The 15,363-nt window shown below is 35.7% G+C and overlaps 2 protein-coding genes across 3 annotated transcripts; one reads left to right on the top strand and one right to left on the bottom strand.

Moving 5' to 3' along the window:
- Window positions 1-580: 580 nt before the first annotated feature.
- LOC139877161 (RNA-binding protein Y14A-like) lies at window positions 581-2,707 on the top strand. The gene is made up of 4 exons (XM_071864575.1): window positions 581-882; window positions 1,496-1,632; window positions 1,959-2,104; window positions 2,397-2,707. Exons 1-4 carry the CDS (start codon window positions 618-620, stop codon window positions 2,440-2,442), a joined length of 594 nt encoding a protein of 197 aa, XP_071720676.1. The 5' UTR covers window positions 581-617; the 3' UTR covers window positions 2,443-2,707.
- A 3,019-nt stretch (window positions 2,708-5,726) lies between these two features.
- On the bottom strand, window positions 5,727-11,854 carry LOC139876518 (pentatricopeptide repeat-containing protein At3g59040-like). 2 transcript variants are annotated; one of them, XM_071863853.1, is made up of 7 exons: window positions 11,720-11,854; window positions 9,488-9,800; window positions 9,101-9,391; window positions 8,252-8,500; window positions 8,047-8,171; window positions 6,814-6,912; window positions 5,727-6,490 (listed from the first exon to the last, which is right to left on the bottom strand). In XM_071863853.1, the coding sequence occupies exons 2-7, from the start codon at window positions 9,722-9,724 to the stop codon at window positions 5,920-5,922; spliced, it is 1,572 nt and encodes a 523-aa protein (XP_071719954.1). In that variant the 5' UTR covers window positions 9,725-9,800; window positions 11,720-11,854; the 3' UTR covers window positions 5,727-5,919. The 2 variants fall into 2 exon arrangements, with proteins under 2 accessions (XP_071719954.1, XP_071719953.1); XM_071863852.1 differs by lacking the exon at window positions 11,720-11,854 and adding an exon at window positions 10,489-10,717.
- Window positions 11,855-15,363: the final 3,509 nt, after the last annotated feature.

Below are 15,363 nucleotides of genomic sequence, written 5' to 3' on the forward strand. Positions count from 1 at the left end.
ATGTAGTCGATTTATAATGAATGAGAAGTTTAATGGTTAAAGTATTAAATGTTAAAAGTTTAGGATAAGTTTGTAAAAAACCATGAAGGTAACTGTTTTATGATTTTTAGGACTAAAATGTAAGTAAGTAAAAGAGTGGGGGTGGTTTGTGAAACTTGTGAATGTACTATTTATTTTTGGTATGTATTTTAGATATAAGGTATCTATTTATTTTGAGTGATACATATCACTTCCCATTTATTTTGGGAGATGATTCTCACACACATTTTTTTGATCCTCACGCACCTATTTTAACCTTTTACTCTTCTAATAATACTCAATTGGTATGTGAGGATCAAAAAAGTGTGTGTGAGAATCATCTCCCATTTATTTTTGGTATGTATTTTAAATATAAGGTATAGTATAATAATAATATAATATAATATAATTGGGGGTTTTGTCGTATCAAACTGCAACCCTATAAAGGGATGATTCTCCCACACTGTTTTTTGATCCTCACACCAATTTACTTGAACTCCCGTGTAGCAAAGAGTGTGAGGATAAAAAACACTGAGAATCATCACTATAAACCCCAATTTCATCCATTTGCCACCGCAAAATCCCCTAAATTCACCAAAATGGCAACCGCTACCGAAGTAGACGCACTCGATTTCGAGCCCGATGATGACGATCTCATGGACGAAGACGCCGCTGCTGACGTCGATGCATCATCATCACCGGCTCACATACCTAAACTTAAATCCGCCATCACCGGCGGCTCTGTTGCTCCTAAAAAAACTAAAGGTCGTGGTTTTCGTGAAGAAACTGATGCTGAACGTAATAATCGTATGTCTGGCCGTTTTGATTCGCTTGATTCCGATGGTGGCCCTGGCCCTGAACGATGTAAGTTGTGTATACGTGGTTGTATGTAATCAATTTTTGTTTAGTTTAGGGTTTTGTTGATTTTAGCATATTTTTTAGGGCTTCGTTGCAGTAACGAATCCAGAAAATTAGGGGTTGGTTATTAGGGTTTACGCTTTAATTGATTCGTGATTTTTGAAACACTAACAACATTGTTGTATCTCATACTTATGCGTGGCAAACGGGTCAGGTTGGGTAGGTTTGGGTAATGGGTCAAAATGGTTTTGGGTTGAAATGAGTCATACTTATATATTTATGGTTTCGTATATCATTGCTGTTTTGCTAATGAAGTGTTACTTGAGCACCCTTTAAGCTTTAAAGGAATACCGTTATTAATTTTTGAAAATCGTTCAAATTCTCTAATTTTAGCATACACTTCTTAACAACAGTTTGTTCTTTGTAATCATGTTACACTTGCATTAAAAATACATTTAATGCATTAGGGTGATACATTGTTTTGTGTTTTAATCATATAGTTAATTGGACAAATCTTAGTATGGAATACACATATCAAATCGCTGTACCTTTTGTATATAAATTGTAAAACAAGAGTACTTGTGATGATGAATATTTTGACAAATATGAATATATGCAGCAATTGAAGGGTGGATTATTCTGGTTACTGGGGTCCATGAAGAAGCTCAAGAGGATGACTTGCAAAATGCATTTGGAGAGTTTGGGGAGATCAAGAACTTGCATCTGAATCTTGATCGTCGAACTGGGTTTGTCAAGGTATAGTGGTTTTCTGAATTAATTGATTATGGTTCAATAGACGGGCTGATGTAGTTCTCCCCGTCTGTATGTTTGTATTCACAAAAAAATTGTTATATTGCCTACTGGTTGAATATGTAAATAACTTATCAATTTAGTACTTGTAAGCAACACACTATAATGTATTAATTGTGATTATGAGATGCTTATGTATTGTACAGTGGTAATGCTTTTAAGAAGAGACTGATTAAGTAGGGAAATTTGTAAACCGTGAACGCTGGAATATATTTATTTGATTTCAATTGATTTTTTATATATGTATATCTCTTACAAACCTATTTTAATAGGGGTATGCACTGATTGAATATGAAAGTTTCGAGGAAGCAGAGAAAGCTATAGCTGCAATGGATGGTGGTGAACTGCTTACTCAGATCGTAAACGTTGATTGGGCATTCAGCAAAGGTCCTTTCAGAAGGAGAAACAATAGGAGGAGGTTTGTGTTCCTGTTTGTTGATTGGAATAATTTTTGCTAATATTTAATTTTAATTCTAATTCAAAGCAATCATTTTGTGTGATGTTTAACGTATATTCAGTTTAGGACTCTTTTTTCTGTATATGGATGTGCAATCATTGCACCTTAGTGTAGCCTAATTTCTATTTTACTTTAGTGAAGTTTCAATATTATATGAATGCGAAAATTTGTAAAGTTCAAAGTTAGTTTTTGATAGGACCAATTCGCTTGGGGTTATTGGAGCTAATTTGCTAAATTGTTAATGTGTGAGCAGATCACCTCACGGTCGTCGATCAAGAAGTCCAAGAAGAAGATTTTGATTTGGAATACTTCTTGAAGCAATAGTTTGCGAATCTGATTATGTTTAGGTTGAAGGGAGTAAGTTTAACTTCTCTGATCGTGGTCTGCTGTTGTCCTTTGATTGTACTTTGTAAGGCAGTTTAGTTGTTTATTTGAAGGTTTAAGTTTTCGTATGGTGTGAAGAAAATGGTGTCTTTTTGCGCTATGTAAACTGAGTTTGATATATTACATGTTGCAACATAAGATTATGAGAGAAATTGAAGGTTTCTATTGTGCTGTTTTTTACTCTATTTCTTTGGTGCTGGTCTTTTAGAAGTTGCAATGAAGGTTGAAGAACATAATTTGTAAGGCCGAATCTAACTTCAGGTGAATTGCTAGTAATTCATGCTTAAATTGTCCGAGTCAAACGCTCGGATCTCAATTAGAAATAAAAAAGATCTCAAGTATAAAAGGGTTAATCTTTTAGTTGTGAATTTATTGAACTTAAATTTGAGCTTATATGAGCTTAGTGAACAATCTCAGGCGATTAGCTTTTGTTTGAACACTAAGGGGGTGTTTGGATTTGCGTTTTGAAAATTGATTATGCGTCTTAAATAATCAGAATCAGATAATTAGCTGTATCAAAACGTGATTTTAGTTAATAGTGTTTGGATTTAATTATGCTGTTTGATATCGCAATAATCAAATAATCAGTTTTTCAAGTGTTTAGGAAAATCATATTATTTGATAATCTAACATGCAAAGTTACCGATAAGGACATTCTTTTACAAATAATATACAATGATTTAATAATAATTTTTTCATAAAATGTAAAAACTATTATCAAATATAAAATAGATCGAGATATACTACACCAAATTCTAAACATTATACTATACACTAACTATGGACAAACACCTACCAATCACGCCCCGCCACATCATCAATACCACTGTTATACTGAACAACTACTGTAGCAGTACTGTAGCACCTTTTTTTTTTTTTTTTTTTTTGGCAAAATAGACTCAAATTTGATTTGCAACATATTTTCGGAGCTATGATACAATCCTCTCTTGATGGTACTCAACTACAAATGTCAATAAACAAAAAAAGGTTAATGGTCGGTTAATTAAACTTTTAAAAAAATAGTTAATAATCGGTTAGTTGGCCGTTTTTAAAAAAAAGGTTATCATCGGTTAATTGAACTTTTTAAAAAATGGTTAACGGTAAGTTAATTGAATGTTTATAAAAAGGTTATAGGTAAAAAGGGTTATATTTTTATTTTTCATCACCTTTTTCAATATACTACATATTATTTGATTTTTTATCTTTTAAAAAATCTACTAAAATTATATGGACCATAAGGTTTTGACAAATAAGTAATTTGTTTAGAAGCCTCAAAACTTAAACATTGCAACCCAGACTGTAACATATATCCAGTTGTTTATGTATTTTTCATTTATATAGTAGAATATTAACAAAACAGTTGTCAGCCATTGCGTAAATGGTCTGGAAAGAGTGGACAACGTTGTCAGCCATTGCGTAAATGGTCTGGAAAGAGTGGACAACGTTTTGATGACTTTCAGGCAGAAAACTGTCTAACGATATAGTAGCGTTAAAATGACACAAATCCGCCGCGATGCGCGGACCACAAATCTAGTTAATAAATAAATAACACATGAGATACTTGTATACATTCTTCAACACATTTATCATGATACTGTATTTATTTTATAATCAACTACTTCGTAATTGATAAAGATCGTACTCGTAATACTCCGTATAACATTATAACATAAAAATAATATTACTCCGTAGATGATAGTCAACATATAACATAGGCATAGGTAGGAGTACATACATCAAAGTATATATAAATTATTAATTACTATAATGCACAAGAATGAATAAAAACTAGATTTGTGGTCCGCGCTTCGCGGCGGATTTGTGTCATTTTAACGCTACTATATCGTTAGACAGTTTTCTGCCTGAAAGTCATCAAAACGTTGTCCACTCTTTCCAGACCATTTACGCAATGGCTGACAACGTTGTCCACTCTTTCCAGACCATTTACGCAATGGCTGACAACTGTTTTTGTAATATTCTACTATATAAATGAAAAATACATAAACAACTGGATATATGTTACAGTCTGGGTTGCAATGCTTAAGTTTTGAGGCTTATAAACAAATTACTTATTTGTCAAAACCTTATGGTCCATATAATTTTAATAGGTTTTTTAAAAGATAAAAAATCAAATAATATGTAGTATATTGAAAAAGGTGATGAAAAATAAAAATATAACCCTTTTTACCTATAACCTTTTTATAAACATTCAATTAACTTACCGTTAACCATTTTTTAAAAAGTTCAATTAACCGAAGCTAACCTTTTTTTTAAAAACGGCCAACTAACCGATGTTAACCATTTTTTAAAAAGTTCAATTAACCGATGCTAACCTTTTTTTTAAAAACGGCCAACTAACCGATTATTAACTATTTTTTAAAAAGTTTAATTAACCGACCATTAACCTTTTTTTGTTTATTGACATTTGTAGTTGAGTACCATCAAGAGAGGATTGTATCATGGTTCCGGAAATATGTTGCAAATCAAATTTGAGTCTATTTTGCCAAAAAAAAAAAAAAAAAAAAAAATGCTACAGTACTGCTACAGTATAACAGTGATATTGATGGTGTGGCGGGGCGTGATTGGTGGGTGTTTGTCCATAATAATTACTACCTCCGTCTCATTCCAATAGGCCATTATTCTATTTTGGGCTGTCCCATTCTGATAGTCCACTTCCATAAATAGAAAGAAAAGAAGATATTTCATTGGTGGATCTGGAGAGAGAAGATATTTCATTGGTGGAGAAATGAAGTTAGTGGGATTTTCTAAAACTGCGTGTTTTTTGTCTGTGGACTATTGGAATAAGACGGAGGTAGTAGTATATAGTATAATATAATGAATGGTCACATCATTAATATAAGAAATTGTCTAATGTGTATGCTGAATTTAAAAGTGCATAAGAAATACGTTAAGCCGTAGACAAAAAGCAATTAGCGCAGTAAATTGTAGGAATAAAGAAGAAATAAAAGTAGGGTTAAAGAGAGATGCTTTTGTAAAGAGTATAAAAAGGGTAAAATAGTAATGTTTATTGGTGTGAAATATTTTGGGGAACTGCGTTTTGTAGGCAGTACCTCATCACCTACTGCAAGGAAATCACGATTTGGAGACCTAAAATCGCAAAAAATCAATTTTTAACATATCTTTCCCAAACGCTAAAATGAGATTTTTTGTGTTTTGATAAAATCAGTTCCCCAAAATATGTTCTAATCGCAAAAACAAACACCCCTAATTCGAACCAAGGACATGCATCTTGACTCGATTTGACTTGTTTACACTACTAGTTCCCCATGTTTGACATGATTTTCACTAAACTATACACAAATACATAACTCTCTAACTTCAAAATTTCACAACAGGTTTAGCATATATGATCCCATCGCCTATTCGCCTCATTATACACTTGCAATTGACCTTTTATCTGTGAAAGAAATTTCCTGCTGATTTTCATCTTCATCATCAATGTCATCTTCATCATCATCAATGACATCATCAACATCATCATCTTCAAAACGAATATCATCATTGATAACAGTATGTTCATCATTAAAATGATTGCTTTTTCCAACTAATTCAAAAGCTTCTGCTTTTTCTTCATCTGTCTTAGCCAAAGACAACAAAATATTTTTCGCTTTCTTATCCGGAACAACTCCGCAAGATTCCATCTCTTTGAACCAAATCATGGCATCTCCGAAGTCTCTATTCTTCCCGTAAGCATCCATGATTGTAGTATAGATAGTTTCATTAGCTTTAATGCCATTTACTTGCATATCTTCATATTTCTTCATCATCGTTTCAAGATCATTTATCTTGGCGTAACCTTTAATTAGGGTTCCATACGTTACAACATTAGGTTCGAGTCCATCTTGCTTTATTCTCGTGAAAAATTTCTCGGCTCCCTCCATATCAGATGCGTTCACGTAAGTTGATAACATAGTTGTGTATGAACAAAGATCAGGGGTACATCTGCAAAAAGATTAAATATAAGCGATTTGGGTTAGCTTCCGCCTTTAGAATGTGAAAACTTGAATTACTATACATGAATTATCCACTATATGAACTGTGAATCATGTCAAATTACCATAATACACCTACGTAAACAGTAATGTTCACTATTATACACGCATGGTATTTTGGAAATTTTGAATTTTATGTTTTTTAAAAAGTTAATTTTTTTAGTAGTAATTCTCACTTGCGTTTACACAATGAAAGGGGGGCCTACAATTACTAGCTGAAAACGATAACGTTAGCCCGTGAAATTGACATCTTTCTGCGTGGACTATTATTACCTGTCTCTACGCATGCTTTTGAAGACAATCTTCGCTTGTTCCACCATTCCCGATATTGCAAACGCATCAAGCAATATATTATACGCCTTTTGAGTCGGCCTATAATAATAACAAATAAATATACACAAGAAATAAAAATAAAGCAGTGATATAGTTTCCAAGTTTAAATTGATAAAATGATGTGTTGATAGAGGTGCAACTCTGAACCATTTATGTATAAACAGGTCAATTTGGGTTTAGATACAGTAAGCATGGTCGTAAAATTCGCGAGTCGGGACTAGTTGGACGTTGACCAATGTTGACTTTTAGTAATAAATAATTTTTTCTAGTAATAAATAAATTTAACGCGCGCGCACACACACACATATATACACAAACACACACACATATAAATACACAAATATATATATATATATATATATATATATATATATATATATATATATATATATATATATATATATATGGGCAGGATCAATGGGGAAGTAACCAATCGGGGGGAAGCGGGGGGAAGCAAAATTATTTTTTTTTCGTTTTTTTTGGAATTTTTTTTTCCCGGCATCAAGATCACACGAAAATATGAACATTTAGAAGAGACACTTCGTGATGAATGTTATTATTTAGGCGGGAAAACGATCTTAAAAAATAACATTCAAGATAATATTGTTCGTGAAGAATATGAACGTTTTTTTTTCCATGTTTTGTGAAGTAAAATTTAGCCCGATTTAGAGTTTAGGGTTTAGGGTTTAGGGTTTGGTGTTTTGGGTTTATTCCATAAACCCAAAACACCAAACCCTAAACCCTAAACCCTAAACTCTAAACCGTTCGTGTTAAAAACTCAATCTAAATCCTAAATCTAAACCCTAAACCCTTAATTTCTAAACCCTAATATCTAAACCCTATAAACCCTAATATCTAAACCCTAATATCTAAACCCCAATAGCTAAAACCTCAATATACGCTCGAAAAACACGATAATTGTTATATATTACTTCTTCGAGCGTTTTCCCGCCAAAATAAAAACATTTATCAAAAAGTGTCTCTACTAAATGTTCATATTTTCATCTCATCTATAATGTTCGTGAACAAAGTTTTTTCAAAAAACGAAAAAAAAAAAAAGTTTTTGCTTCCCCCTCTTCCCCCCGATTGGTTACTTCCCTCTTGATCCTACCACTATATATATATATATATATATATATATATATATATATATATATATATATATATATATACCTCACACCAGCATCTAGCATCTCTTCAAAAACAGCTAAAGCCTCCTCTTCCCTACGCGCTTTCCCATAAGCACTAATGAGTAGGGCATAACTCACAACATCAGGTCGTACCTTCGCTCTTTGCATCTATATACAATCAATTAAAATTACAAAAAGCAAAAATGTAAAAGAAAACTTGAAAACACATAGCTTCTTTTTTAAGTTACCTGATCATATATGTTTGCAACTTCCTTATAATTAGTTTCATAAGACATCAAACTATTATAAGTTACTGATGTTTGTGGAATCCCTCTTTCGCTCATCATTGAAAATAGCTTTCGGGCCTTATCGTTGTTCCCGGCCTTTTTGTACATATAAATCATCATGTGGAACATTTGTTGATCTGGTTTTAAAGATGAAACTTCATCGGTGAGAATTGTTTCAAAAATTTCTTCAGCTTCTTTATATTTGTCCGCCTACAACATCCATATATCGAACAATGAGAGTCATAATCCATCAATACAAATAGTAAGACAAGCGGGGCCCAAGAAATAAGTAGTGAACAACTACTTGTTTCATGTTGACTGGACAATTAGCACCACATAGTATGCCGTTGATCTTTTTACCTCAAAATTATGATAATCTAAAATGTTGTATATATTTCATGAGTGTTAAATAAACCAAATGCTACAAACTTGTAAACAAGATTGCAAAAATCGCTACTCGGGTAGTACTCAGTCGGGACTTTTAAAGAGTACTCGGAATCTTAGGGGAGTACTCGGATGTAGACCAAGTTCGACTTCAACCCATTTTGACCGATTTCCCGAGTAATCCCAAGTTTGCCCGAGTTTGCCCGAGTTTGACCGATTTTCCAAGTAATCCCGAGTTTTGGCCGAGTTTTGACCAAGTTTGAACGAGTTTGACTACCAAGTCTGAATTTTGACCGAGCTTGACTGAGTTTGAGCAAGTTTGACCGAGTACTCCCCGAGACGAAAAAAGCGAGTACTCGACGAGTAATTCCGAGTTCTGCAACCCTGCTTGTAAAGCAGCAAAAAGTAGTAGGTAAGACTTCTTACCTCGACAAATATCTTAAGAATGATTTGATATGTAGCAGCAGATGGTTCGGGTCCCGAAGATTGCATACGTCTGAATATCGTTTCTGCCTTGTTGGACTGACCACCTTTTCCATATGCTTCCATAAGAGCAGTATAAGATATAACACTCGGTGTATACCCCATCTTGTTTATATAACTAAAAACCCTTTCTGCTTTGTTAAAATCTCCTCCTTTACCGTAAGCAGTAATCAGCATCAACGCATCCATTTCATTAAAACTCCACCAATGCTGCGTTCTAAGCCATTCAAGAATCTGCAAAAAAAAAAAATTAAAAAATAATAATAATAATAATCAAACCTAATGAACAATCCAAGTAGAAAATGTGATGAAATATATATAATTATATACCTCAGCAACAATATTCCATTTCTTTTGCTGCTTAAACCTAACCAAGGTTCCCAAAACCAAGTCTTTAGGAAGAGGCTGATTCTTTGTCCTTCGTGTTCTGAGTACGGAAACAGCGGACCCCACCTCATCGATCTCATTCATCATCTTTCTCCAGTTCTTTTGATCTTCTTCATCAGCAGCATCCTCAAAAACTTCAACCTTTTTCCTTTTCTGCATAAACTTTCTTGGTGCTAACATACCTTGACATACTATTTTCACTCGTCTTTTGCTATTGAAATTGGTATCAAATCGATATATACCGAAAATCTGCTCACTAGAGTAGTAAATCATGTTAGCAATCATATACTGCAACATATAATTTTATAAACCCCATTTTCTTAATAAACATATTAATTTTTTTTGAACACCGGTACGGGATCACACAGGGGACTTAACCACTCACGCGTTCATCTCCCACAGTTGCATAACCCGCCCCAAACTGTTGCTCACGAGGAAACCCGGCCCAATCAGAGGGCATGGGCAGTAAAACCCCCACTCCCCACTGCCTCCGCAACGTGATGTGCGGAAGGCACCCTTGGGTGGAATTCAAAGGTAAAGGGTCAACCTTGTATGCAATGTTGCACCCCACGGGAGTCGAACTCCTAACCTCTCGCTAAGAGAGGCAGGCCACAAACACATGACCTACAACACAAGGTTACTTCTCGTATACCCAGAAAACAGATCGATACACGATTGATTAAATAATTAAATTCAGTATAGATACAGTTATATAAATGTATAGATAAATATAACATTAGAGATGCTTACAGGAAATCAGATAATTTACTTCTTCTAAACCTAATATTTTAAAATATTTTATAGTACAATTTCTGCTAGCAATGAAATTTGGTACAGAACGATGCACGATTGGTTAAATAATTATATTCAGTATAGATACAGCTATATGAATGAATGTATAAATAATATAAGATTATAGATGTATACAGGTAAATATTACTGACTTGAAATGTGAAATTGAAGAGTGTTGACTGCGAGGTATAGAGAGAGTATGAGGTAGAGATGCGGCCATTGTAATCGTTAAATTGTTCCGGCGGTTAGTTGCGGCGGCGATGAGGTTTTTACGGTGGAGCCGCCGTGGGACGACGTCGCCGGTTGGATAATTGGGATTGAGAGGTGGTTGGAATAACAGGATAGGATTTTCAGAGAGAGGTTTAAGACAGGGGTTTTTCTTTTTTTCTTTCTTTTACTTATAAAAGAATTAATTAATAAATTAATAATATAAGTACTGTAATAATACAGTAATAATACAGTAATAATAATTTATTTATTTATAAAAGAATTATACGGGTAGTGATTCGTATAACACCATTTTTAGTCATACATCACCAACCAACCGTTCTTGTACTTTACAATACTATAATGTGTATTTAGTGATTGCATAACTATAAATAGTGATGTACGAATTATCATCTAGAGATAAAGGTCGTTTAGCATACTTAAAGGACAATATTTATGAAAACAAAAAGAAAGTCAAGGCCAAAGAGACTAATCATGTGTAAGTTTGGTCTTTGTAATATTGTGACTATTTAATATATTTTTATTGTTTTTCTTTTTTAAATTTATTTACTAAATATTTTCTTCTAATTAACATTATTAATTACGGTTATGTGTTAATAATTAATGTGATAAATCTCAAAAATAAATATGATTAAAGTATTATTTATCTTTTATTTTTCATATAATATATATTAAACTAGAAATAGGAGGTGCGCGCTTCGCTGCGCTGCGATTTTTTACAGCAGGATGTTTGATATGCAAATATTACGATACTGTTTTAAGTCGACTACGTGATATTGTTATAAAACGGTGATCTCCCTTCAGACGGGGTAATCGAACCAACACCATAAACAATAGATGAATCACCCGCCTGAACACCACTACAACTGCCTCTCTTTCGTTTATTTTTAGACGACATTATATAAACCAACACTAACTATCAACAACAACAAAAAAGAAGGCTAAACAAAAGCATGCATTTAACATCTAACATTCAACACCATCAATGACAACCAAATGACCTAAAATTACTACCATAAACAAACACAACATGCCAACAGATTGTAAGAACTGGGAAAAAAATTTAAGAAGGCTCAAACTGAATCAGAAACAACTCCTAAACAACCAGGAACAACAAAAACCAAGGAAAATAAAAAGCAATCGATAACATCATACTTGTTGAAGTTAACTACGAACTCACACCGATTATGCAGGAATCTGCAAGATCAAAGGAATTTAAACAATAAATGAAGTGTAGCAAACCATGAATCTTGCAAAAGAATGAGCATGCGAACACAGGCTTACATCAATTGCCAGAGGTTGCCGATGGTACATGAACGCCAATGGAAAACTGAAAGTTAAAGAGGTTGAACAATTTAAGTAGGGGGTTTTTCAGGTAAAAAATAAAATTAAATTAACACTTGCCCCATATAATTATTACGTTTTCTGAATGTTGACTTCTGAGTCGGTATTTGAAAGCTACACACAAATATAATTGTGAAGTACAAGTATGGTTTGTGAAGTACACGTATGATCCTGGTTCTAAAAAGTCTTTGACAGTGCTAGGTAATAATAAATCTTGGATATGGATATCAACCATCAACGATCTAACTAATAATACACGTGGCCCACTAACACAAACATTCCCAAAACGCAGAGGGTTTCAGCAGGAAACGACATCGAGAGCCTTTGCTTGATATATTGTAGGTTAATTGTAACAGACTCGTCCCACATCGGTGGGAGAGGAAAAACAAAGCACTCCTTATAAGGGTGTGGATACCTCTTCTGGTATGACGCGTTTTGAGGGTGTTTACCCGAGAAGCAAATCCGTGAGGTAGAAGTGCGATCCGGGGTTGTACTCGTGCGCGGGTAGCCCGTCGGTGATCGGCTTGTGTCCAAAGCGGACAATATCATACTACGGGCTGATGGTGATGTTACTTATGGTATCAGAGCTGGGGCCCGCATCGATTTGCACTGCGGGGACGCAGTGTCCCGAAGGGGGGGGGAGAGTTGTAACAGACTCGTCCCACATCGGTGGGAGAGGAAAAACAAAGCACTCCTTATAAGGGTGTGGATACCTCTTCTGGTATGACGCGTTTTGAGGGTGTTTACCCGAGAAGCAAATCCGTGAGGTAGAAGTGCGATCCGGGGTTGTACTCGTGCGCGGGTAGCCCGTCGGTGATCGGCTTGTGTCCAAAGCGGACAATATCATACTACGGGCTGATGGTGATGTTACAAGTTGGTATCAGAGCATGGTTTGGCAGCAAATACGTGCGCGTATTTTGTTCCCAAACCCTGAGGCAAGTCAAACATGTCTGTGGGAGTGGGGGGCTAAGTGAAAATAGGATATACGTGTGTTAGTTGTGATTGAACTAACTGTTATCCACTAAGCTTTTGTGTGAGCTGTTTTGTAGCACAGGTATGGCTGATGGAAACGCAACTGACCCATCCAACCCCGGAACATTCAGAGCACCAGAAGAGGGTGTTGAGTCGGATGATGATCAGAGTAGTTACATCCTTCAGTTAGAAAGCAAGCTAAAAGAGGCTGAGGACAAAATTAATGAGCTTGAATTGGCGAGGCATTCTGGAAATGATGATACACCACCTGGATTCCCAACCGTGCAATCCCAAACGATACCTAATGTTCCCCAGAACCAGCTTCAGAATCAAATACCTAACCAATATTATATGCCACCACCAAACACTTTTACATACCAAAATCCCATGATGATGAACCCATACTAAATGCAAATGTTTCAACAACCTTACATGCAACCACCCAAAAAGTGTACCTATAAGAACTTCCGTGATTGCAAACCCTCTGAGTTTTCTGGAAGTACTGATCCAACAATAACTCTCAATTGGTTGCGAGAAATTGAAAGGGTATTTGAAGCGTGTCAGTGTGAACCTGAGCTGAAAGTAACATATGCTAGTCGAATGTTGAAAGGTAGGGCTATGATTTGGTGGGATTCTGTGATTTCCAGTATACCGAAGGAGCAAGTGAGTATGATCACGTGGGAGCAGTTTTATGGAAAGGTGTGTGAACAGTATTGTAATCCGTTTGATATGAATCGAATCAAGACTGAGTTTCTTGAAATGAAGATGACACCTCAAATGACGATCGATGAGATAGTAGAGAAGTTTATGGATAAACTGAGGTTTGTACAACAATGGGTGCCAGACGAAGCGTCTCGTATCCAGCATTTTGTTAATATCATTTTGCCAGAGTACCGAACTTTTGTTAGAACAGCTACATCGTTGTCTCAAGCTGTTGTGATGGCTAAGATGGTAGAAAGTGATGTTCAGGCCGCCAGAAATAGAATGTTTAGTAATGTGCTACAACGAGGTGGGCAAGTATCTGGTCAATCAGGATCTAAACCCAAGAAGTCTAGTGGGTTTAAATTGAAGGGTAAAAGTGGTCAGAGTAGTTTTGTGTCTGGAGCAGGTAATAGGAATTGGTGTCACACGTGTCGATCTTCTCACAGTGGTCAATGTTCTGAGGCTACAAGAAGATGCTTAAAGTGTGGTGTTGTTAGACATGAGTCTTCAGCATGTCCGTATCCGAATAGTGTGTGTTGGACTTGTCACAAACCAGGGCATCGTGCAGTTAGTTGTCCGTCGAAGAGTGGTAGTTCCGGGGCAGGGTCAGGGGCGCGTTCGGCATCAGTCGTAGGTTCAACTGCCTCAAGTGGGCAGAAGAGGAAGAACCCTCCAACAGCAGAGGCTAGAGCTTTTCAGATGTCGGTTGAGAATGCTGTGGCCGCCGACGAAGTGATAACCGGTATGTTTCTAATCAACTCAATACCTGCTCGTGTATTGTTTGATTGTGGTGCCAATAGGTGTTTTATGTCCCTAGATTTCTGTGCTAAGTTGAAATTACCAGTTACTGTGTTACCCAAGCCGGTTAGTGTAGAAGTAGCCGATGGTAAGATCATACCCATCACAACATATGTGTCTGGGGTTTGTATAGAAATCGAAGGGAAGTCTTTCCCGGTGACTTGTTTAGTGTTACCTATTCATAGCTTTGATGTAGTACTAGGAATGGATTGGTTGAGCTCGCTTAGGGCTAATATTAAGTGTGATAGGAAAGTGATTACCTTTCGTTCGACCGATGGAACCCGTGTTGTGGCCCGAGGGGAAAGGGGAGGGTATAATTTTCCGTTGATAACCATGATGAAAGCGAAAAAGTCGATGGCAAAGGGTTGTGAATCATTTCTTGCATATGTGATTGATGCGAAGAAAGAAAAGAAAACAGTGGTTGATATTCCGATAGTATCAGAATTTCCCGAAGTGTTCCCAGATGAGTTACCAGGTCTGCCACCGGTAAGGGAAGTCGAATATAAGATTGAGTTGGTTCCTGGAACAACTCCAGTTGCAAAAGCTCCATACCGACTAGCACCATCTGAAGTCCGTGAAATGATGTCACAGATTCAAGAGTTATTAGATCGTGGGTTTATCCGACCGAGTTCCTCACCGTGGGGTGCTCCGGTATTGTTTGTTAAAAAGAAAGATGGGTCAATGCGTATGTGTATTGATTATCGTGAATTGAATAAAAGAACAGTGAAAAATAAGTATCCATTACCTCGAATAGACGATTTGTTCGATCAGTTACAGGGTGCTTCATTCTTTTCTAAGATAGACTTACGATCCGGATATCATCAGGTTCGTGTTGCTGAATCAGATATACCGAAAACAGCGTTCAGAACAAGGTATGGTCATTATGAATTTCTTGTCATGCCGTTTGGGTTGACGAATGCGCCAACAATCTTCATGGATCTAATGAATAGAGTGTGTCGTCCGTTCTTAGATAAGTTTGTGAT

Source organism: Rutidosis leptorrhynchoides, chromosome 11, assembly GCF_046630445.1.
Source record: "Rutidosis leptorrhynchoides isolate AG116_Rl617_1_P2 chromosome 11, CSIRO_AGI_Rlap_v1, whole genome shotgun sequence".
Taxonomy (NCBI): domain Eukaryota; kingdom Viridiplantae; phylum Streptophyta; class Magnoliopsida; order Asterales; family Asteraceae; genus Rutidosis; species Rutidosis leptorrhynchoides.